We start from the raw sequence: 24,231 nt of genomic DNA, 5'->3' as shown, positions 1-24,231 counted from the left end.
ATAAAAGTCTGTATACTGTCCAAACACAGAGGACAATAGCCAACATTTATGGAAGGTGAAAAATATATCAATTAATAGAACATTATTACCCCGAAGAATAATCCTAAAATACCCACAAATGTAAAACTGTGGTGCATATTCACATGTAAAAGAAGACTCACTACAGGAGCCCTCCATGGTCTAAGTCCACCTCTAGTCTGTTTGTAGCTGATGTTGGTTGTGCATGTCATGTTTGAATTAAAATATCAATAGAGACGCCATTATCTGTATCTGTTCAACCCCAAAATGATCTGTATTCAGATATTAATAATTGAGTGTGGATTATATCCAAAGTTATTCTGGCAACAACAACAGCCTGATAACATAGATGCCCTAAGAAGGCCTCAGCTCTGAATCCTCTGCATCCAGCAAACTCTGGTATTCAACATTCCTTCCTTTAAATTTTCCAACAACTTAAGACTCGATTTGCATTAGAATATCAGCCCCACGAAATGCCCCCTTTTTATTCGCACTCGGTGCGTGCCTGATGGGGAGAGAGAACATGCTCGAAGCACCATAATCGTCCCCCATTCCATCAACAAGTGTGAGGCACCGGTGCAACATTGTTCACATTGTAAGATCTCTGGCCTTTCATGCTTGCTGGAGTTACTTAGTGGCTGGAAGCGATGAAGGAGGACGAGGAGGTCGAGGGATGGGGTGAGGGGGGGGGGGGTTTAAGCAATTAGTGTGTGAAATAGATATCCTCTTCTTTTCCAAGAGGCAGCCTCACTCTGCCCTGAGTACAAAGTGTTAGTCTGTCAGCAGGACCCTGACAAGGGGAGAGTGCTCGCTGTTGTTTGTGCTTACCTGGCGACCATGTGGTCTGATTATACGCTGCACTGACTGGAAGCGGGCTCCGTGTTCGCTGTGTCATTTCTTTCAGGTGACTCAGAACTTTCAGGAATCTATGAAAGTCAATTCTGTGCTTTTTGGCAGCTTCAGGTTTCATTCTTGTGATTTTAGCAGCAACGCCCTCCTGCAGGAGTCTGTTCAACAACTTTACATAAATGACCAATGCTCGGCACAAACAAACTGAATATAGCATAGTATTAGTGTTTATTATACAAGTTGAAACTTACAATTCACTTTATAATAGCTTTTGTGTTAAAGCATAGTGTACACAGTGATAGACCAAATATTTGTGCTACTTTTGCCCCGAATATACCCGATGCTGGATCAGATCAGTTGCACATGGACAATATTGCCTCGGATTGCAACCAGTCATAATAAAACCTATAAAATACAATAACAAGACAAATAAATATGTTTTTCTTTCAGCTGCTTTTTTTCCATCAAGATGTTTTTACAAATGGTGTCATAAGAATAGGGATGTGTACAATGGAAGCCCGAAGCGGACATAAATCTATACAATTAATTGACTGCAATTCGCCTTTCTGGTTGTTTTCGAGAGATCTTCACTCATCATTTTGTGCACAAAACAAACCTAGAAATAGGCAGTAAAACAACAGCATGCCATTCTGCCAGAGGTTTTAGCCTATCACAGTGATTAGACTGTTGTTTGGTTTTCTAAACAGCCAGAAAATGATCCTGGTATTGAGACAAAACAAGGTTTTTATCTCCAGGAAAATGGAAAACAAATTGTTAAGAAACAAATGGAATTCACTGATCACAGGTAAATCAGCTTAATCTTAAAATCCATCCATAAATAATCTATACCGCTTCACCCATCTGGGGTTGGTGGGCTGGCTGGAGGCGGGGAAACTAATTGTTATTGCTATAAAACGGTATAAATAAATGTAGTCATGCATGTCTGCTCTGGACCTGCTACAGTGATATATTTACAGTGTTTCTGAAAGAAATACACAATTTAAAACGATTTCAATCTACAGTTAGCTCTTTGTTTTAATATAAAACATTGTTAATAGATGTGTAAGTGTGTACGGAGAAGTGCAGTTCATAAATAGCTTGACAACTCAAGATAGGACAGGAGGAGCATACATTCAACATTATGAAGAAATCAACACAAAAACACATAATTATAACTAAGCCTGCTACACCTCAGACATGCGAAGGCAATCGTCTTTTAGGGCAAAAAATCTACACTTAAACATCGGTAAGCCAGCTGTCATGAACAATAGTGGGTGTCTTGCCGACAGTTGTAGGAGAAGGAAGGTTTTGAATTCCAGCTGCGATCCCTTTTGTGATTTTTGCGCCTTGAAACTGAAAAAAAGTCAATTTGATCTGTAAATAAAATGGCCTAAAACCTCCACATTTATAAAGCTGGTGAAACAGAACGTTTGGAAATATTGTTGTTGAACTTTGTTGTTTTTTTTAATCAGTGAATTGCCTCAAAGCAAAGGAAGTTAAAATAAATTGGTTTCTCAATAAGAGCCCTCTGGTAATATTTCACACCTTAAGACATGCTGAGGGCAAAGGTCAGGAAAGCCATCCGTCATAAGGAAAGGTGATTGATGAAAACGCTCCTGTGTTAAAGGTTAAAGGGTGCAAAGGGTACAGTCTTTGAATGACATACTACACATTTAGAAAGCTCTTACACGTTTCCAAGACTAAACAGCAGAAGTGATGAAGACGATCAATCAATATGTTGTGTAACTCCAGGAAGATGAGTCTGAGGCTTCATGAAAGCTCTCCAGATATCTGTTGTTGCTCAGAAAAATAATGTTGCGCTCTTGGGCACAAGGCAGTGACGACGACACATGACGAGCACAAAGAGGTGCCAGTAGTGCGCACAGAAACTTTAAATTGCAGGTTCAACTGGGTTGTTCAAACGTCTGTGTCCAGTGGGGGAGGGAAGTCGAGACACGGCGACAGCGAGTCCTGACTGTGTGTGGAGCTAATCCCAGTGTCTGAGTCCGTGTCCGTAGCGTCTAAAGGGGACAGGCTGTGTTTGAGTTTCACTGCCTGCGAGACGCTGCACTGAGTCTCACTTTTCACAGGGACAGGACTGGACTGCTCTTCGTCTCCTTTGTCTGCGATTTGCAATGAGTTCAGATGGGCTGCCAGCTGCCAGCACTCCTGATCCTTGGAGACCAGGGTCATCTCAAAGTTCTTCAGCTGCTTGTCTATCTCAGCAGCTTGGTTGTGAAGGGAAACACCAGTGAACAGGCTGTGCTTCAGCTCATCCTGCAGCCGCTCGAGTTCAGCAGTGTAGAACAATTCGTCCGTCTCCATTGGAGACCAGGAAGCAGCTGCAGCTCCTTCTTGTTCAGAGTCCTCATATTGGCTCAGGGGGAAGTTGGCCCTCCTGAGTTCAGCATCGATATCCTTAGACAGCTGTAGGATTAGTTCCTGGTGTCTCTGAACCTGTAGCTCCAGCTGTTCCACCCCATCGCTGGTGTACAGATACTCCTGCAGCTGATCATCAAAGTGCGCCTCCAAACTCTGACCACAAGCCTGAGTCGGTGAACTCTCAGACTCAGCTTCTCTCTGCGTTTGTAGATCGATATGCTCGAGCTCCAAGTCCAGCTCCCTCATGCGCTGGATCTGCTCTCGGATGGTGTGGTCCTGGTTGAGGATGAGCTGCACCATCCGGTCGACCTCGTCTGCACCCAGCGAGCTCTTACTTTCCTTGTGCAGCTTTTCCAGCTTTCGGAAAGCTTTCTTCACCAAGCGTTTCTGCCTCTCCACCGGCACAGCCTGGGTGTGCTGAGGGCGACCGTTTTCCAGTCGTTTTGGCCGAGCACCCCTGGACTTTGCAACCTTCTTGGAGGGCTGAGGCACAAAATCGCTGGTTTTGATAAGTATGAACTTGATGAAGGGCCTCTGGTCGCCCCAGGCATACCAGAGTCTCAGGATTCGGGTTAGAGGAGGCAAGGCTCTTTCGAAACCCTTCCACCGCTCCACCAGACAGAAGTCTTTGGGTTCCCCGTGCAGGAGCCGCTTGCTCTCTGGGATTGACTTGTGATCCTCCAGAAGCGCTTGAATCAAATCCGCACATGTCGTGTGCTTTGTTACTCCACAGACAACTTTCTCCTCATTGCCGACTGTCACCTGAATCTCCTTTCCCACCACAGGCTCGGCATCTTTTGTCCTGGGGAAGACAGAAGAAAAACAACCTTATTTAGTGATGGTGGCTTGGGAGTGAAACATTGGGAAGCCTTAACAAAAGTTTTATCTGTTCCCCCAGATGTAGTTTGAGGGAGGTGAAAAAAATCTCTCAGTATCATCTAATGGTCAAAGTGTAAATATTGAAACCAAGACTCAGTAGGTTTTTGTTCTTCCATTTTTCCATCGCAGGACTTCTTTTTGTTATGTTATGTTTATCTAGACGTGTGAGGTGCATGACTATAATCTGGACAAACACACTTGCTAAGAACTTAGTTTTTGCAGTGTCGATCAACATGCCCATTTGAAGCATGTTAAAATGATGCCAACAACAATCAGAGCGCCTCTTTGCCTCATTAAACTCAAATACAATTAAGGAACTTGTTGCAAATTTCTAAATCTCGCTGTTTTGACAAAGCTGAAATGATGCAATGATGACGCCTCCGTTGAAAAAGTAACCAATGATTTAGCGTGACCATGTGAGATTAAGAACAAGGTTAACAAAATGAACAAAAAGTTGAGAAGCTTTGCATGAGAAGATTTCCCGTCACTGTATTTTAAGTAGCATATTTTCTTAAGCAGTTCTGTTTTTGATGCCTTTACTTTAGATCAGTGAGCAGAAAAGTACATTGGCTCATTTGGTGCTCCCAGCTTTGATTTTATTAGACTGCTACTCATCAGAGATGATCACTTAATGGTTTGATTCTGAGCTATTTCACCCCCGGGCCCTCATTACCTTTCATCTGGATGGTCAAACTCGCTCAAGAATTGACCTCTGATGGGCCGACGATATCCATTTCTTACATGCTTAATGGACCACCGGTAATATCCAGGACCTAATATGCAGTCATTAAATGATCGGCACCGGCAATGCAGACATCGACAACACAGAGAAGTAATCGAATAAGTAGATGCCATCACCAGACATTTCAATTAGATTTGATGATAAAGACTGATGCATCATATCATCATTTATAAAGAAGATATCAGATAACTGGAAGCAGAAGTTTTCCTAAATGTCAAGTTTCAGCCTCAGTGCTTAAATAAAGGCTTCTCTTTAATTCTATAGTATATCTGGTGTCATCATGCTTTCGGATAGTTAAAGCCAAAAGAAACCAGAAAAGCATATGACCCCGTAAAAGCAGCAACAAACAAAGCAGGAGCTCCTCCTCCAACGCTGAGGAGCGGACTTATTATGGGGGTTGAAGGAATGTCGGTCTCTGGCAAACAGGCATTTATTCAGGATACTGTTTACAGTAATAAATCAGAATAACGTGCGAGCAATCCTGTTCAATCTCAAGTTTGGTCCAAAGTGTGCAAAACTGATCGGTAGCAGACTGTGAGGGAGCTCAGCTTCACGTGTTCACGTTATTTGATGAAAACCAAAAGTTTTTCAAACAAGAAATGATGAAACTTTTCTGTGAATTTCACAGTTCCTGATAAAGACTCTGGTGTAGCCTCCACCCCACAACCTAAACCATCCTTTATGCTTTAATGGATTTGTGCACAAAAGCCTTGGCTTCAACAAATGTTTGTTTAAAATCAAATAGTAGATGTTCAGCCTCTCGGTACTTATTTCTGGTTTTGTCGTTTTCAGATCCAAACTTTGCATCATGTAGCTGCAGTATCTTTTTGTTCTCAGATAACCTTTGTTGACTGCAGCCCACATTAACCACGAAGGTACGCATCGTCTGAAGATGAAACAGATATGACCCGCCTGGAGACCAACACCAGCAAGTAAGATATAATAAGTACCGTTCAAAGAGCAGAACTGAAACGCTGCTTTATCTCACACATTTTACAGATTCTGCAGACTGATAGCACCAGCGTTTTGGTTCCCACACTGCATGAAAAACACACAACCAGAGCATTGTGTAAACTGGCGTTGAATGAGGTCTCAGGAATGCGATACGTACGCAACAATGCAACAGGTTGGTTAATGGTTATAGAGACCCTCGGAGACAAGCGGAGCAAAGCAAACACCTGCGCTATGTGCAAGCCAAACAAATCCTGCACGCCCCCGGCATTCAGAAACACGGACCGTGACGACTATGACCTCAGAGTTTCCAACTTCAACCCACTCAGGAAACCCTGCAAACACTGCTGATGCACAGGGGAGGAAACAGCGGGTGGACAGCCTTTAGGCCGTGCATCATTATATTTCTATAGATATATATGTCCCTTCATAGTAATAATTAAAAAATGATTCACATTTTTCTGCTCATTTAGTACCTAAAGCCCCCCGAGGGGTCAACAAATATGAAAAACTAAAAGATGATCAGAATGGGGAAGAGGATAACAATGAGAATCAATGTTTCTGACTTTTTAGCTTTTTCCGGTAGTTAAGGTTACATTCACTGGTTTACGAGCAAATAAATACCATTTATTGATCTTGTTTATTTTATTCAGTACACTATTTGATAAACTTTGAGGGACATTAAAAAGATGCTATTTGTGACATTGTCTTGTGTCCAAGCCAAATGTCTCCTAAAGCAACTTACTAACGATTATCTACACATTTGCATTTAACAGTTTAAGTACCACAACTGCAAGACAATGATAATTTTCTTTCACGTTACAAACAATATTGTGAATAGTAATTGATACAAGACCTTCTTGAAATAAGTCTTTAAATGTAGCACCACCTAAAACAACATGCAACATTTAAAGGCTGCGTTCAAACACAGCAAACGTTGTTTAAACTTCTTTGTCTGTATCATTGTTTCGCACATAATTGTACTTCAAATCAGAAGAATGAATGACTCCAATTTATGGAAACCCCTGGCCAAAAAAACAAAACCGAACCAGGGGTTTGGGTTTCCTGCTGCAGATGAAGAAATAAAGGAGAGAAAAAAGAGAACAGGACAGGAGGGAAGAAGGGATAACGAGAGAAACATGAAGTTTGTAGGACAGATGTTTGTTAGGCGTTAGAACAGGAATATCTGTACTTAATCAGTGCATGGTGATGTCTGATCCATGGCCTCAGCTGTGCAGGAAGAGGTTACAGCGAAGCAGGGAAACACCTGTATTTGTCCCAGGCCACAATCACCAGCGCTCACACGCAACATCCTGCCACCAGCGCTCAATAGACAGATGGAGGAAAGGGAAGATGAATTCCATAGCGGTCAAAGCAAATCTGTTTAGTAAAACTCCCCTCTAATGTGAAGTTAGTGTTGACAAATCTATGACCATGGCTGGATTATCCTGATTTCTATGATCTGAAATAGATATTTACTGTTCTTATATTAAAATTTGAAGCTCATGCTCATGTTGAGATTTTCCCAGGGAGTACGAGTGTTTCTCCAGTCCGTCTACTCGTTCATCAACTTGAGTTGAGTTGAATCCAGCTCGTTGAACCAGAGGAATGTGTCCCTCTCCAAACTCAAACCTCCACTTTTGAGAAGGAATTGACTGGAAAACTTCAGCTGCAAGAAACAGGAAAGCAGAGTGCTCACGAATGCCTCTTTGTTTTCTTTGTTTTTTTTCAATACATTATTCATCAAAATAAAATGATCAGTTTAAAGAATAGCTCTGGAAGACATTTTTTGTTTTCAACAGCTGTTGCCAACAACCTCAGAGGCATTTAACTCAAAGTCGCAATTTATCAGGGTCACACGTTAAACTGTAACAGCCTCTCTTGTTCATGAGCTGATTCACAAGTTTACAAGTTTGTGGTTTGTATCTGTCATGATTTAGCTTACCATTTAGCTTTTAATTGTTGGTGAGTGTTTGTGTGTGCGTGTGTGTGTGTGTGTGTGTGTGTGTGTGTGTGTGTGTGCGAGAGAGAGAGAGAGAGATGAGCATTTCTTACTGTTTGTATTTGAGCCTTGTACATCAGACAACTGAACTACACACAGATCTGTTGTCTTCGCCTCATTTGTGGGAGTTTTCAAGGGAAGAAGAGAGAGTAGATAATTGTGACCGCTCCATCACGAGCGCTCAGGTCGTACTTGACGACATCACTATAAAGTGTGAGCACATCATTCGTGAGCCTTTATCGTGCGTTGTAAACAATTAACTCATACAGCGTGACATGAAATTCCACCACAACTTTTATACACCTGCACAGTGTATGCTTGACCTTTGGCAGAAAGTCAAAACGAACACTACACTACTTTAACCCCATGAGACAGTGAGGTGGAAAAAGCTTCTTCTTTTTTCGGATTAACATTTTGATAAGACCGGCAGAATATGTGTCTGGGAATACCAAAGAGAAACTCACTCTCGTCAAGTCCCCACCTAGATAAAGACAAATACTGCACGCATTATTGGGCTGATTGCATCGCAGCTAATATGCTCATGAGGGCTGTCACTTTAGGTGCCGTTTGATATTCATGGTTTGGGATTAAGAGGTGGTTGCAGGATGCATCAAATGAGGGTGCCCTCATAAATCAAGGCTTCAGACTGGCACTGGTTTTATGACGAACTTAACACCCCCTGATTGAAAATCTGCCAATAGAATAACAAACATATGATGAGTACTAGACACATTCAAAAAGCACGTGTCATAGAGGGCGTCGATGCTGTGCAGGGAACAACACAGGAGAGTCAGAAATCAACATTCAACACTTGAGTGAATCCGGGAAACCTGAGCGGACCAGCTTGACCTCAGTTTGAACTTCCAACCAGAGAAAGCCAGAGAGACATCAGACACGTGGGAGGAAACCGCATTTAAATGATCTGAACTTTCAGCAACGGTATCTGAGCGTTCCAGCTCCACCAAGGTGGCATGGCACTCTTCCATCATAACACTCATAATGACCACCTTCGGGACTTTAACAATTCCCTCTTTGTCGTAAAATTTGCAAGCTGCAAGTTACCACGATGACTGCATGCTGGTGGTTTGAACATGTCGTAACAAATGACAGAATTATAGCTCTGCAGCGTCTCAGCTTGTTTTCTCAGATTGGTAGCGATATGATGAGTGGATGCTAATATTGCACAGAAACAAAGCTTTGAGTATCAGCAAATACATCCTGTAGCAACTGCTGTCAGCAAGCTCTGACTTTCCTGCTCCGACATGGAAGTTTTATTACCCTCTGATTATTCAGGTTTTGACAAAATGATAGGTTTGCCATTTGAAGGAATAATGCATTTTTTTCTTGGTAATAGCTGCTTTGCTTTGTTTATGTAAAAGTTATTCCGACATTTAAGATCATCCATCTGATTCTTGTGGCTGCTCCTATACAATGAAAATCCTTGTGTGTGTAGCGGCGCTCACAACAAATCAAAACCCAGAATCTCATGCTGATGCTGCTCTGACAGGCTTTACGTTGGCACAACAGCTTTACGCTACATGTCGGCATGCTTACATCCCTAATGGAAATGCTAACATGCTAATGAATAGCAAGTTGGATTGGATCTACTGAGGCACCATTTAGCAAGTTAGCGTACCTAATTAGCTACAACTCTAAGCTAAGGCTGATCAGAATACCAGTTTTGCAGGCTTATGGTTATAAAACAAATGTTACAATTTTAAAAAATGAAAAAAAGCGCCCTACAAACAGCTGTATTCTGAGGGTAAAGTCGACCTTTTTATGCTGATTCACCCTTCTAAAACTCACATAAAGCGCTGCAAAGCTGGATGCCCTCGCTAAATGTGGGCAAAGATTTAGCTCACGAGGTAAACGTATGTCAGAGAAATCACAGGATACGAGGAAACAAGTCCTTGTGACAACCATAGAAGAGTTAAAGTCGTGTGTGGACGTCAGTTTGTACCCATCCTGAATGCTCTGCCAGAATGACACAGCTCATTAAAGACCAACGACCTTTGCATTGTTTTTCCTTAACATAAATGTTAATGACATCAGGCCATAAGATAAAACATCAGGTTAGCATTTGCTGAACTAATAACAAGCAGCTTTACTGTCCTGCTCTGAGATAGCCCCCTTTTTTCTGTGAGGAAAATATTTCTTTCTCTGTCATACGGTGTATCATACAGAGGACAATCATCCAATTTATCTGACGTTAAAGGCTCATTCTGCTATTTTTAAACCTGGGAATTAAACCATGTCTTTTACATATGTTTTGGTTAAGTCCCTGACAGGTACAGGTTGTGAAATATAAAATTGCTTCAACTAGCAGATTTTTCATTTGTTTTCATTGAGGAGAGAGCGTTTGCAGCAGCAGGGGGCCGTCCAAATAAAAAGCGCAGCAGCCTGCGTCTTTTCTCTGAGTGCTCCGCCTACAGCCGCTCTGAGCACATCAAGTAAAAAAATCTAATCGCTTTTATTCTCAGCACACAACACTGCATGAACAACCAGATTATCTGCCCCGTAAATGCTGTTGAATTCCCGGGAATGTCTAAGATGCTCGTCTGCAAACGCTTCATGTGAGCGCTCCCACTTTTCTCCCGGTAAAAAAAACACTAGGTGAAGACAGGGACTTACTTGTCCCCCGCTCCTTTTGTCCGTTTGCTTTCTTTTTTTGTGCTTAACTGATACTATGTTGGATCATGCTAAACTTTTAAAGACAAGAAGTCCCACAATAACACTAACCAACTAACCAACCGATTAAGGCAGCGGTAAACCAGCGACACTCCTGTATTCTTCACGATAAAGCCACTCCTTTTGCTACCAAAGCCTGATTCTGATTAAAAAAAAATAAATAAAATAAATCTTATAGACAACTTCAACAAAAGAGATCCTTCAGAGATCAACTTTTTCCTTAGGCACTTAAGCGTCAGAAAAACAAGCTATTAAAGAGGGTGTACTCTAAACCATGTAAATAAAGTGCCCTTGGATTTCTCTCTCACAATAACATAGATATATCAGGCTTTGGAAGTGTAAATACTGCCTTTATAGTGGCTTATTTAGATAGAAGAAACACAAGTAAACAGAGAGTAGATTCTGGTTGCTGGACAGGAGGCACTTCCTCTCGCTCTTATCTCAAAAAGGATGAGGGATGGGCGAGGAAAAAAAAACATCACTTTTCACTGAATCTGGATATGTTGATCTCTGGGATGACTCCCGCTCTGATAGGCATCTCTGAGCAGAGACACAACACACCCCTTCCCCTTATCTCCCCCCCCCCTGTCTTCCTCTAGGAAACCACCCACCCGCCCTTTATCCCCCCCGCGATTCACCAAATAGGCTTTTGCTCAGTGAAAATAAATGTCTTATTCTCTATGAACACAATTGATCCATTCAAACTGCTTTTTCGGAGGCCAGCTATATTGGCGCAAAGCCAAACCGTGCTGTCTGCTGGCATGTTGTTTCTGTGGCAGAAGAGAAGGATTAAATGGAAGTTGTCATTGCTCTGGCCACATGTGTCACCGACTGGCAACTATTACACTTCAAGTCATTTGAGGCCTTAAAGTGCTGTTTCACCACCACAGCAGCTTGACGCACGCACAGGACTCTGCAGCGAGTGACGCACTCGGGTTCTTTGAAGTAAAAGAGAATGAAACACATTTTGTCAGCTGCAATTATCAGTTTAATTCTGAAAGTTTTGATGTTTCAACCGACTGATAAAGAGCTTATGTGGAGCTGCAAACATCCGCTTGAATGTCTCAGGAGCTGCTCTGAAATCAAGTGTGTGACATATATACAGATCTAAACACTCGAGGTAATTATAGGTGCCGCAATGGTAATTACTACACAACATGAAAAAATAATAAGACATCCACAGGAGACAGCCTGAGTCAGACTGTTTGAAGTGATCAAAGATAATTCATCTCAGCTCTGTGTGTGTGTGTGTGTGTGTGTGTGTGTGTGTGTGTGTGTGTGCGTGATGTTAAAATCCATCCATTCTGCTCCTGGTGCCACTGTCAAACGGCAATTTAGCATAAAAGCCAGTTTTATTTCTGAACTTAATCCAAAGCGTTCTGCTTGTTTAGGTGCTAAGTCAGAGTCTTAATAAGTAAAACTAATGAAAATAGCTCTTAACCCACAATTAAAGCCTTCCTGATCCTGGTTTTGGCAACATAAACTCTGTCTGCTCGCTGCGAGGGGATTGGATCATGACCTAGATACTCCTTTAAAAAAAAGAAAATAAACAAGACAAACTCTGTTTAACTCTGCACAACAAAAGTCTGCAGTCAACAACTCTAAATAGAATTTGTGCACCCGTAATGGAGGACAGCTTGTGGCTCTGCAAATCTAATGTTCCCACCTTTTTTAAAGCTGAGGATCTCAGCTGCTGCACATACAGTACAGAGGCACATCAAAAGGCCAAGCGAGCCACTCAGGGAAACTACAGCAGCAATTTATATGAGTGTTGATGACAAGACGACTTTGTAGCTGAAGTCTGAATGTTCTTTGGTTGTGTTGTCCCCCATGAAACACGCATTCAAAGTTACACCTTGGTTGTAATTACAGAGCAGGAGAAGGTGAGAGCTCTTATAATTTGAAGTACAGTGAGGTTGTCAAAGTTTTTGATGCTTAGAGACTTTTCATAGTCACCTGTTTTAAAGTGATGATGAGCTTAAAAATAAGAAAAGATCTTCAGTTTTCCTTTTTATCTATTTTTTAACCCAAAGCATCTGAAGCAAGACAGTGTGCAGGAGTTTGCCTTCATTGTTCAGGAGTAGAAAAAAAGACACTTACCCAATACTGTGCATTTGTTGACATACTCTTAAAAGGTATGGATATCACTTTAAAAAATCTGGTTTCTTAAAACAATGCTGTTCAGTATGTTAAACTTTGACAGAAATAAGTGAAACCTTATTAAGTCACATCTTACTCTGACTTTAACATTGAAGAATGAAGAACTGGTGCAATGTCATTTACAAAGGCTTCATTCTGAAGTTGGAAAGAAAAGGATCCTTTCATTTTTGCAAGTGGCAAACGTTCAACTGTCCTCCAGATAGTGTAGACATCTTCAAGAAACACCAACTTGGACATGAACAGACTGACCTGAACAGCTTCAGGAATTCTGTGTGCTGCGTTATCTTGCTTTAAAGCAACAGTAAAGGTCCATTACACGGTTATTTCCATTAAATGACTGACTAACGTGTCCCTTACTCTAATAAGTTCATAACTGAACCCTTTTCCTAACTTTATACATTCGAAGTTACAATATATTTACTGGGATAGTTTTAGAGAATATCCTTATAATATTGCTTTTAATAACTGTTTAAAAACAGCATTCCTCCTCTGTACTTCTCTATCCATTATTCAGTTTGCTCATAAAGCTGACGCGCTTCGTTGTGCGTAATTCACCACTCAGATCGTTTGCAAACATGGACGGAGGAATGAAAAACGCACTCTCTGAGGTCTCCCATCATGAAACATCACTGTCAATCACATTACCTGTTTTTCAGTCGAGCTTTCAGGAAGTTTTTTCCAAACGGAGCCATGTCTCAGGAGCGCGAGGAGAACCGAGCAGCGATCCGAAACGCGTTACAGTCCCCGCATGGCACGCAGGACGCCGTCAGACACTTTGTGGAGACGTTCAAAAAAAAGTTTGAGGGTGTCCCGGCTGAAACTCCGCAGCCAGCCCGTCCCAGACGGAAAAAAGGCGGAGGGAAGTGTTTCACAGACCCAGCAGAGATTAGATGGTGAAACTCTGCCCCCCTCCACCTGCAGGAGTGTGCGAGTAAAGGCTTGAGCCCCTTTAATTGTGTTCATTACTAAATAGTATAGAGGCCTAAAACCCTCTGTGATTAACAGGGAATTATATTGTAGGACAAGAGTTTACATTAAACTCCATATGAGGAGTTTTAAGTAAATTATAAAACAAGAGTTTATCACTGAAATATGATGTAGCTGTGGCCATAAAACAATAACTTGTCAGGTTGTATAATACAAACATTTATGTGAAAGTTATTTAAAAATATGTTCACAGTCACGTGAGCTGCAGGACAGGACACACAGGGAAATTTATCTTTAATTTGATTTGGTCACTGGCTCTCCCTGCTGGATTCAAATGACACAGATCTAATTTTATAAAGGAGAGGAATGCAGGGTCAGACTGTTTCTCATTCTGGAAACATCTTGAGCAGAAAACACTGCTAATCTACACTGTACTGTTCTATTTTATATTTTGATAGAAGTAGTTTGTATTGAGCGATGCTTTGTTTTGTATTTAGTGATGAAAATGTTTCAGAGATTTATCATCATGAAAATGTAATGCAAATCAGCAAATGAGCCAAAAAGGACTAATTTTATAAATAGTCAAGTGAGAAAGTTATGGAAGCTTCTTAATGTATGACATTATTTTCTCATTAATTTGGAAACTGGGTTGTTATTCCAAATTACCGATAGACAGGGCTTCTTCCTGATTATTAGTTATCTATGTTTATTTGGAAAAGAAAGGGTTATTTTCTTCCATTAATGAGTTCACTTTGTTGTTGATTTGGAAATAGAAGTTGTTTTTTCCTGAATTAATGACAGAACTGGCTCGTTAATAATAATTTAAAAAAAATCAACAGATTTTTAATTTTTTGAAGTGACAAAATATATATTTTTTCAGTTATGCATTTTTCTTCCTATGAAGTCAAAAGGAGGACATTTTCACATGAACCTTAGAATAGAAGTGCAAATTGCATAATACTTGTTTTAATACAGTTTCTCTATGTCGACAAATTCAAAACAAAACAAGCAGAGGATCTGAGATAGAGCCCTGATGGACTAAAGTAACTTACGTATGGTTAAAATCATTTCATTTGGACATTATTGTGTTTCTAAAGCTGTAAAATGAAAGTTTCTTACTGAGATCATCACGTGATAGCGGTTAATTTAATGCAGGTTTTAAGGTTCTGTAAATATTGCTCGTTTTATTTTTCTGCAGAAACTAAAAAAAAAGTCAGATAATTACGTTAAATCAAAGTTGAAATTAGCGTTTAATAAAATTCATGAAAAATAAAGAGTACACTCTGCACGTCAAGGATAAGCAAAGTTTGTGGATTGTTTCCTTTGAAGATCAGAAAACTGGACATTTGATTATTTTCATGAATATTGATATTTCTGGCGAAGGTAGTAAACGAATGATGAGGATGGACCTTTGAAAGAGTTTCTTAAATAAGTGCAAATTTAAAAGTTACATGTATAAAAGTGTATTAGTAATAGCAGATAGTGTGTTCGTAAAGCATTTTAGATATACATCACTTGTCATTCACACACAGTGTTGGAAAGTCAAAACAATCACCTGTTGATTTGGAAAGGGAAACCAGAGTACGTGGTGTGGAGCAAAGCTTCTCGAAAGACAGACACTAAGGGAATCTTTCTCCAGGCATCCTCCCACACTCCCTCCAGAGACAAACACAGAAAAAATATCTCATTTAATGAATGCATAAATAATTTCCCAGCCTGTGTTCATTCATGAGGTGAAATAACCAAATCTCCTAAACCTTGACGCAAAAAACTTTTTCGTCTTGTGACGCCAAAGTGACGTCTGATTCAGCGATGACACAGGGACATAAAAGAAAAAGATGACGTGTGTGTGTGTGTGTGTGTGTGTGTTGGGGGGGGCATCAGTGGGTGTGAAGGTGGGGGTGATCCTCTTACATCACATTGGCTCTTATAAACTGAGGGAATGGAGCCCACTGCACTTGACAACCCAGGAAAGTGAAAGACAGGAGGGAGAGTGTTTGGATCTGGAGGAGAAGGAAACAAAGGAGAAGAAGAAGAAGCAGCATCACTTTCAATCCTTCTCCAGCCTCTCTTTGTGTCTGACTTTTAACCTCATGGACTAGATCCCTCCTCAGCTCAATTCTTCTTCTTCGGAGCGGGATCCTCTTTTCTCTTCTCGTCCTTTTCTTATCAACATGCAGGTTCTACTGACAGGCTTACTTCTCCTCTGTTTCACATGTGGTGGACTCTGCACAGGTAAGAAACAAGTTTTTGCATTGCTTTGCATGCATGCATTTTTGTCCATGGTTTCAAAAACACATTTATTTTTATAAATATATAGTTTATTTGTATTGCTTTTTTGTCATTTACACAACTTACTGTGTGCAACAGGTGCATGATTCTGCTTATATTGGTGCAACAGTTAAACATCTCTATATTCCAAAACATGGATAGAGTTTAGTGCGGCACTCCAACAATTCTTCATGACATAATTTATCTCAATGTTTGTCATATTTTTGCTGTGAAACACGATTTACTGTGTTTATACAGTATTCAATAATTCCATGTGAATTTATTTAAGCTAAAGGAAGTCATTGTTTAAAAATGTTTGTCTGACAACAGAAGTTGTGAATTTTTGATTCATGACCCCCCCCCCCCCCCCTTTTAATCTCGCTTTAAATCGACTGAATTTAACATGTTCCACAGATGTATACACATTTATTCATTCACAAGAGGATGAAAAAGGATATGTTCTGATCAAGACGATGTGTAAACACACTCACACTCACGTATATGCTGGAGATTGAGGTGAATAAATCCCTGCTTTTTTTTTTTAAGGATCAAAACAACATTTAAATCTTTGAACATCAAAAAAACATGTTTTAAATCAAAGTAGATTATTTTGTATTTATTCTTGGTTTAATTGAATTGCCCTTTTATGCAGCCTTCACAGAACTCTTTAAGAGACGTAATCCTTCAGGGATTAGACTACAGAATCACTTTGAGCTCATTGATCCAGTCAGCAGTCAGCCTTTCAGATTCATGGACATGTTGCCTTCGATGATCTAATACAAACAGAGTTTTTTATTAAAAAAAAACCCTCCATACCAGACGGTGGTTAACAAACCTCTCATGCTTTCTAATTCTACTTTGTCTCCTTTTGAATGCTTAAAGGCTTAGTTTAAGTTTTCTTTCCATATTTCATCAGATGCACATCTGTGCTGTTTCTGTCATTGAATGGCGTTCAGAGTTACACACGTAGCCTCACATCATCTGATCGCTAAATGAACGGTTGCAAACTCTACAGTATGACGGCTCACAGAGAACCAATCACAGTCTGAATGCTATCTGACACTTATCATCATGTGTCTTAGTTCTTGTGTTCTGTGTTATGTGTGTCATGCAGGTATATTGCATCATTTTATTTTGTCCTCTCACTGACAGATGTGGATCAGGATCAGCGAGCACTGGAGGAGGAGCTTCTCAGCAGTCTCTTCACTTCGACGGTACAGTACACACATTTTTCTTTTTACATGTACATATAATACATATATATATATATATATATATATATATATATATATATATATATATATATATATGTATACAGTATGTTTGTGTGTGTGTGTGTATATACACACACACACACACACACACATATATATATATATCCTGGCCACTACTCTTTCAAGACGTCACAGATTTATTGGAAACAAAGAGTCCATCACTCTGAACCTTTGTGTGGTATGCCTTTGCTCTTGACTTGATGTCACCTGACTTTGATGGAAAACTTTAATTATTAGCAATAAGTAATGCTTTCATTGCTTCTGCAGCTTCATATTTTGATCAAACTTGAGTGTTTGTCCACTTCAGAGAGAGAACGTGCTGGGGGAAGCTTGTAAAAGTGACACGAGGAGACGGTTATAAGACTCAGACCGACAGCATCTTAACGACACGACTTCAACCTGTCTGTCTGGAACATAACGCTGCTGCTCGTACAAAGATTATCTGACAGCAACAAATCAGCCGTGTGATTCGCTGCTGCTGATGCTGGGAGGTTGTTCAGGGCTGATGATTGTAATAATAACTCACCAGTCGACTGATAGACGGCTCCAAAGGCGGAGGAGGTGAGGAGTGCAGAAAACGAGGTTATGATTTCTTTAAGTTGTCAACCATCTGCTGTTCTTCTCTTGTTCTGATTTCATGTAGGATGTCGATTTGTCAGAGAAACACAGAGAACTGTCACACGTCACAGCTTAGTTCAACTCTGCTCGTGTTGAGTTTGAGTGATTTTTATTGCTGCAGTTCGAATTCTTTACGATTGTTGTTTCTGCCACGCATTTCTTGAACTTTCTTAAAATTCTTAAAGTGCCAACATTGTCTCCCCACACTCTGAGAAAAAATGACTTTCTGTAAAGTTATTTAGTTCTGGTAGTAATAGTTGATCGGTGAAAGAGGAGCCCCCTCAGCTATGGAAGCATTTTTTGACAAGGTAGCACAACTCAACAGAACACCAGATATAAAAGTTTTTTTTCTGATTGATTCAAAAAGGATGGAGTGGACCAAGTGGACCAACAAGTGGACCCCTGGGGGTTGTTAGAGTATCTGTCCATTGTGTTATAAAAAAAAAAGAAGAAGATAATTCCGATGCTTTATGGGCGATGTGCTGTCTTCAAGAAGATCGAATCTGAAAAATACAAAGAAGAAAAGTTGTGTTACATCAAACTTAAGATGGACACGTTTTAAGAGTTAAAACCACAACCACTGTTTTTATGCATTTTAATAAAAAATAATAACGTTAAAATAATAAAGCGATATGATCACATTTCCAAACAGCGGGATTGTCAGCACAGATAAACACATCACATCAGGACTATTGGATTAGCTTGAGTTAAATTGTAGAAGATTCTCGTGATTGTGTTCATCTCAATCCTGTCTGTATCTAACGATCAGAGCAGATCACCCAGACCACAGAAAGAAGAAAAAAAAACCTTTATCTTCCTGCCCAGAATCTAATAAAACGATGATAACGTTTGAGAGGAAATATGTGACTCATGGTCTTATTTTGGTCCTCTCTCTCTCTCTCTCTCTCTCTCTCAATCTCTCTCTCTCTCTCGGATTAATTCAGTTTTACTGCAGCGCACAGCATTAAGAGAAACTTCCATTATATCATCTCTGCACAATCAGGATCTTTGAAAGCTAACAACCTCGACTCCTTTTCACTGTTTGCAGATGAAACAGAGTAAGCAGAGTGCCCCCTACTGGCGCGTGTCGCTCCCCAACCTGTGCCGCGTGGTGAGCAGTCTGCCGCAGGAGGTGAGGAGTGAAGAGGAAGGCGGGGAGGACGAGGGCGAGATGAAGGAGGGGGGCTTCCAGCTGCTGGAGGAGCTGTACAACCTGCAACACATCTGCAGAGTGCTGCAGAGCCGGGAGGAGAGGGTGAGACACACACACACACACACACACACACACACACACACACACACACACAGTCGATAAAAACACTCGAAAACAGACTAATGGAGGTGTGACTAGAAGACATATTGGACATATTGTGCGTGCCTTTTTAAGTCTAACCACAGCAACATTTAATAAGTCGACCTCAAACTTCATGCCTGCACAGCAACTTGTCACAGGCTAAAAAGAGAACCACACATGGTGTCTGTGCAGGAGCCCTCCCAACCAACAAGTACCCAACCTGCAGAGTGTTATAGATGACTCAGTCATTTATATGTTTATCATTGTGCTGTCTGAAGTTAGGATTAATTTAATCCAGAGTGCTTAGAGTGAATACTTATACAGTATGTGTGTGAGGAGCTGAGAGAGGGAGAGAGAGAGAGAGGGAGAGAGAAACAGAGAGAGCGGGGTGCGTTGGTTGGTTTGATCAGTTAGTGTCTTTATTTTATTTGTTTTGTGTTTTTACAGCTCATCCGTTTGATTTGATGCAGAATAAACGTCATGCCTGATTAGAGACATGACTGCAAGAAGCCGCTTTGTCGTGCTTTCTCAGGAGGCTTAAGGCCTGGCTCAACGTTAGGTTGACTCAAAGTTTGATCGAGGCAACATTTCCAATATGGAAACCACCATGGATTGGCTTCAAAGCAATCCTTTAGACACCAATGGGAGATGTCACTGAGTCTTTGTCCAGATTTATATAAAGTCTATGGTTGACTCTTTATTTGGATTTCTCCTTCTTGAATTGTTGTTTTTTTGTATGATAGATTTATTGTACAAGTTTGAATTAGAAGCACTGTAAAAGTTCAAATGTCATGAATTATCTTCATGCTTAAAGGTTAAACTTATGAAGCTACCACTTCCACTGATGGAGAGAATCTACTCAGGAATAACCGAGATAAATACACTGGCTGTATTTTGTTGTTTTGTTTTTGTTCATGTAAAACAACAACAACAAAACAAGTCCTGCAGGAAAGGGTTAATAACCGTGATACAGAGTAACCAGTAACATGAGTGACATCATGTCTTAACCTAAGACAGGAACACACACAGATTTACTAAAACTCCAACACACACACACACACACACACACACACACACACACACACAGAAGAGGTCGTACATCATCTCTCATTATAAACACAGCTCATTACTTCCCCTCCATCTTCGTCCCATCACCCTCCACTCCTCACACTGCAGCGTCTCTCTTTCTTTGTCTTTCATCTCAACACGGCGGCTGCAGATTAGCACCTGTTTTTCATGCATGGAAGCTCTCGTTTAATCACGGCTACGCGAGGCGCCCTCCCATTACCTCGCCACTCAGCAGCTGAACATGTGTTTACCTGTCATTCCCTGCCACGCTCACCCTCCGCTCTCTCTCTCTCTTCAGCAGCTACTCCATGACTCTCTGGAATACTTAGATGAGAACAAGGACACTCCGCTGAAACGAAAATCACCCTACATCCTGAAGAGACAAGCAGGACACAACACCAAGTCCAGGAGGCCGTACATCCTAAAACGGAGCACGATTTACTGACGACGTCCCCATAGGACCAGACTGCGTTCCTGCTTTGAAGAAGTGACGCGTTATTTTCCCCCCATCATCCTATAGCTGCTATGTTTTATTTTCTGTTCCCTTTAATCTCCACTCAGACCCTTTGACTGTGTGTCCAGCATCGAGGCCTGTCCTGTATTCTGCTCCTCTCAGCTAAAAGTCCTGAAAATAAATCTCCCACCAAAGCATCGAGCAAAACCGTGTATCACTGAGAAACTATATTTATTTACTCTATTTCTCCACTGCGCTCTGAGTCTGTTTTGTTTCAGGATATGATTAAAGGATTCATGATACAAAACCAGTGTGATGTCACTGTGATCTTTCCATTCAGAAAAAAAACCCCCTGCTGATTCAACTGATGCTCAAATGACTCTTTTAAGATCCCACCTTATATTTAGTTTCACCTTTTATGTTGTCAGTCTGCGAAACCTTTAGAGGAGCTTCGAGGCTCAAAAGAACTGGTTTGTTTCAGCTACTGTCTCTTTAAGGATCCGACCTCCACCCCCACATGCCCACTTTGATTGGCCGGAGTTCCGGAAGCAATTGGGGGTCAGAACGCTGCAGCGCTGCCAGGGAAGCTCTTCAGTGCGAGGAACAAAGTCTTTGTAGGAGGTTAATGGATTACATAGAGACTTTAATTAGAGGCAGTTTTCTCATCAGTCTGGATGATGTGATTTACAGGCATGCTGCGGAAACAACGCTAGGGCCCTTGACTCTGTTACTCTGCGATCAGATTGTCCCAGGGTTAGGGCAAGGGTTAGGGTAAGGGTTAGGTTAGGGTTAGGGTTGGGTTAGGTCTGGGTAAAAGCAAGGGTTAGGGTAGGGTTAGGGTTAGGGTTAGGGTTAGGTTAGGGTTCGGGTTAGGGTTAGGGTTAGGGTTAGGGGTTAGGGGTTAAGGGTCAGGGTTAGGATTAGGGTTAGGGTTAGGGTTGGGGTTAGGGTTGGGTTAGGGCTAGGGTTGGGTTAGGGTTGTGGTTAGGGTTGGGTTAGGGTTAGGTTTGTGGTTAGGGTTGGGTTAGGGTTAGGGTTAGTGTTAGGGTTGGGATTTGGGATCGGGTTAGGGTTAGGGTTAGGTTAGGGTTAGGTCTGGGTAAAAGCGCAGCGTCCTCTGGGGGACGCTACGGGGGGCACGGGCTCTCGGGGGGACCAACGGTTTTAAAGTAATTAAAAATTTGCAATTAAAACCCTCCTTAAAAACAAAAAGGTTTTCATTAAGACCCTCTTAAGACACTCTAAAATGTGGTTTTAATTAAGGGTATTTTAGGGTTAGGTTAGGGTCAGGGTTAGGGTTAGGGTTAGGGTTAGGGTTAGGAAGGTTCCACTAACCGGGTTAGAGTAGGTTCCATTAACCCTTAGTGGAACCTACTCTACTTGTTCCTGGGATTGGCTCCTACATAAAGTCATTCACACATTCAGATTTGGGAAAGACTGCGTTTTCATTTGATGCTCCTGATTCCTGAAATGTCATCCAAACAAATTTTAAAAAATGATGACGCTGCCCTCAAATGCAGCCTTTAAGGCCATGGTAACGGACCACTCTTAATTAATTTGTAACAGTGTTTAACTGTGTAGCTTTTGTCTTTGTTTGTTTTTTTTCGTTTGTTGTTTTGTTTTTTCTGCTCACTTTTTTTGGATCTCCTCTTCTATGCTGTGAGCTCGACGTCACTGCATATGAGGAAAACCTCTGGGTCTTTGGAGTTGAAATAAAGATTTTAAATTGAATTGAATTGAGGCCATCTTGTGAGAGCCTTGGTTTCAGAGCAGTTATCATCAGTCGCCTGACAGGACGAGCCGCTTAGCGCCCCCTGCAGGCATATCCTGGGATTGCTCTGACATACACTTCCCTCATAATCTGGATCTTTGCCCACGTTTAATGTGGGCATTAAGTAATGTTACACTCCAAGTGAATGTAAAAATAGTTATCAGCATAACAGCTTAATTTTAAGCCCGTCTCATCCACTTCAGGTTTACTGCCCGGCCTCAATAGCATGACGAATTCGGAACGGACACAATGACTGTCCGTCAGCCAAATGAGCGATGTAAACGCGTGTGTGTGACATAATGAATGTACAGGTAATAGCTGGGATGAGTCCAGGTGGAGAGAGAACCAGAGCATCACCTGGGTTGGGCTTTTCTACCCTGAGAGCATCAGATCCACATGCTCTTAATCTGGCTGGCTGAGACACAGAAATGTTGCTAACCTGCATGTAGGGTAAGGCAGTGGCCGTCACTATACAGTACACCATCCAGGCGAGACAGGCAGCTGCATATTTTATCAATATTAGAGATATCCATCCATCCATTATCTCTACCACTAATCCTCACATTCACACCTACTGTATAGACCAAGGGTGTCCAAAGTGCGGCCCAGGGGCCATTTGTGGCCCTTGAGTGGATTGTTTGTGGCCCTTGACTTCGTTCGAAGAATCAGAAGATTTTGGCCCCAGGCCTCATCAGATGGCATATTTCGTTCTTTTTTTCTTTTTCATGTTAGCGAGGGAGACCTATAAAAGCCTGACTATTCTTTCCAAAAAATTAGAACACAACAGTTTCCCACTGCAATTAGTTATTGTGTATTTACATTATTTTTTGAAGAGGTCAAAGTACAAAAAGTTCCTTCAAATATTTAAAGGGGGGGGGGGGGGGGGGGGGGGGGGGGGGCTGGCAGAACAAGGTTGGAAAGCACTGAATTAACCTATTACGAGCATGTCTTCAGACTGTGGGAGGACATCAGACTACCTGGGGAGAACCCACCATGTACGGGGGAGAACGTCTAAACGCCACACAGAGAGGCGGTGCAGCCCGATTAGAGTGCGTGCTGTAGTAAATCGATATTCACAAAAGAAATGGGCACAAATCATCAAAATCTTACAAATTGATAAAATATTTTTCAATAGACGCACACATAAAACAAGTTCCTTTGATTTAATGATAACTGCGTCAGGTTTTCTCAACTTCGTACTTTGAACTGAATACAATAAAGAAAATCATTATGGAGAAGCAGACAGGGAAACTACCGAATTCACTTAAGTTTAGTACACATGAATACCAAAAGCTTCATGGTAGTATCAAACAATGCCGGTAGTTTGGATCTGTCTGAGTGACTGAGGTTTTATAAATCTCTGCACACAATGTTCCAGCCTCTGTGAAGAGAAGAGTCTCACCAGACGTTGATTTCAGTGCGACCAGTTCTTCTCTAAATCAGGTTTTCAATTCTTTGAGCAGCAGAAAAGAAAATGACATTCACCTCGGTTGTATTAGGGTGAAGGCAGGACTCTCTCAGAGACCGATGTCTTTAAACATCAGCAGATAAACCTTCATCTAGCTACAGTGATAGACAGGAGGAGTTGAGCAGAATGAAACCTTTAGTTCAGAGCTTTGCCGAGTCGCTGTATTGATTGAGTCACTCTTTTCTCTTTTTTAAAGACAATAATGATAAAGAAAAGTGAGCGAAGAATCCAAAAAGTTTCAGAGAAAGCATGGCGTTCAGACCCATAGTGGGCACTATGAAGATTGAAAAGAGTCAAAGTACATTTATTGTACAGTTAAGTTATAACAAGGATTAAAAAAAACCCTGACTGTTCCAGTTTTTTTGTTGATATTCACCAACATGATATGTAAAATTTAGGCTGCATAGCTGCTGCA

The 24,231-nt window shown here is 41.2% G+C and overlaps 2 protein-coding genes across 3 annotated transcripts; one reads left to right on the top strand and one right to left on the bottom strand.

Annotated features, from left to right (window-relative positions):
- Window positions 1-1,078: 1,078 nt before the first annotated feature.
- rassf9 (Ras association domain family member 9) lies at window positions 1,079-13,557 on the bottom strand. The gene is made up of 2 exons (XM_079345233.1): window positions 13,317-13,557; window positions 1,079-4,051 (listed from the first exon to the last, which is right to left on the bottom strand). The coding sequence occupies exons 1-2, from the start codon at window positions 13,361-13,363 to the stop codon at window positions 2,785-2,787; spliced, it is 1,314 nt and encodes a 437-aa protein (XP_079201359.1). The 5' UTR covers window positions 13,364-13,557; the 3' UTR covers window positions 1,079-2,784.
- A 1,988-nt stretch (window positions 13,558-15,545) lies between these two features.
- nts (neurotensin) lies at window positions 15,546-20,870 on the top strand. Of its 2 annotated transcripts, none has more exons than XM_079345419.1 (4): window positions 15,546-15,833; window positions 17,022-17,083; window positions 18,810-19,016; window positions 20,425-20,870. In XM_079345419.1, the coding sequence occupies exons 1-4, from the start codon at window positions 15,773-15,775 to the stop codon at window positions 20,566-20,568; spliced, it is 474 nt and encodes a 157-aa protein (XP_079201545.1). In that variant the 5' UTR covers window positions 15,546-15,772; the 3' UTR covers window positions 20,569-20,870. The 2 variants fall into 2 exon arrangements, with proteins under 2 accessions (XP_079201545.1, XP_079201544.1); XM_079345418.1 differs by having other exon boundaries at window positions 20,422-20,870.
- The last annotated feature ends 3,361 nt before the right edge of the window (window positions 20,871-24,231 follow it).

The sequence above is a fragment of the Symphodus melops genome (assembly GCF_947650265.1).
Source record: "Symphodus melops genome assembly, chromosome: 6".
NCBI lineage: Eukaryota > Metazoa > Chordata > Actinopteri > Labriformes > Labridae > Symphodus > Symphodus melops.
Note: the sequence above shows the minus strand (reverse complement) of the source record. Positions and strands in the feature narration are given on the sequence as shown.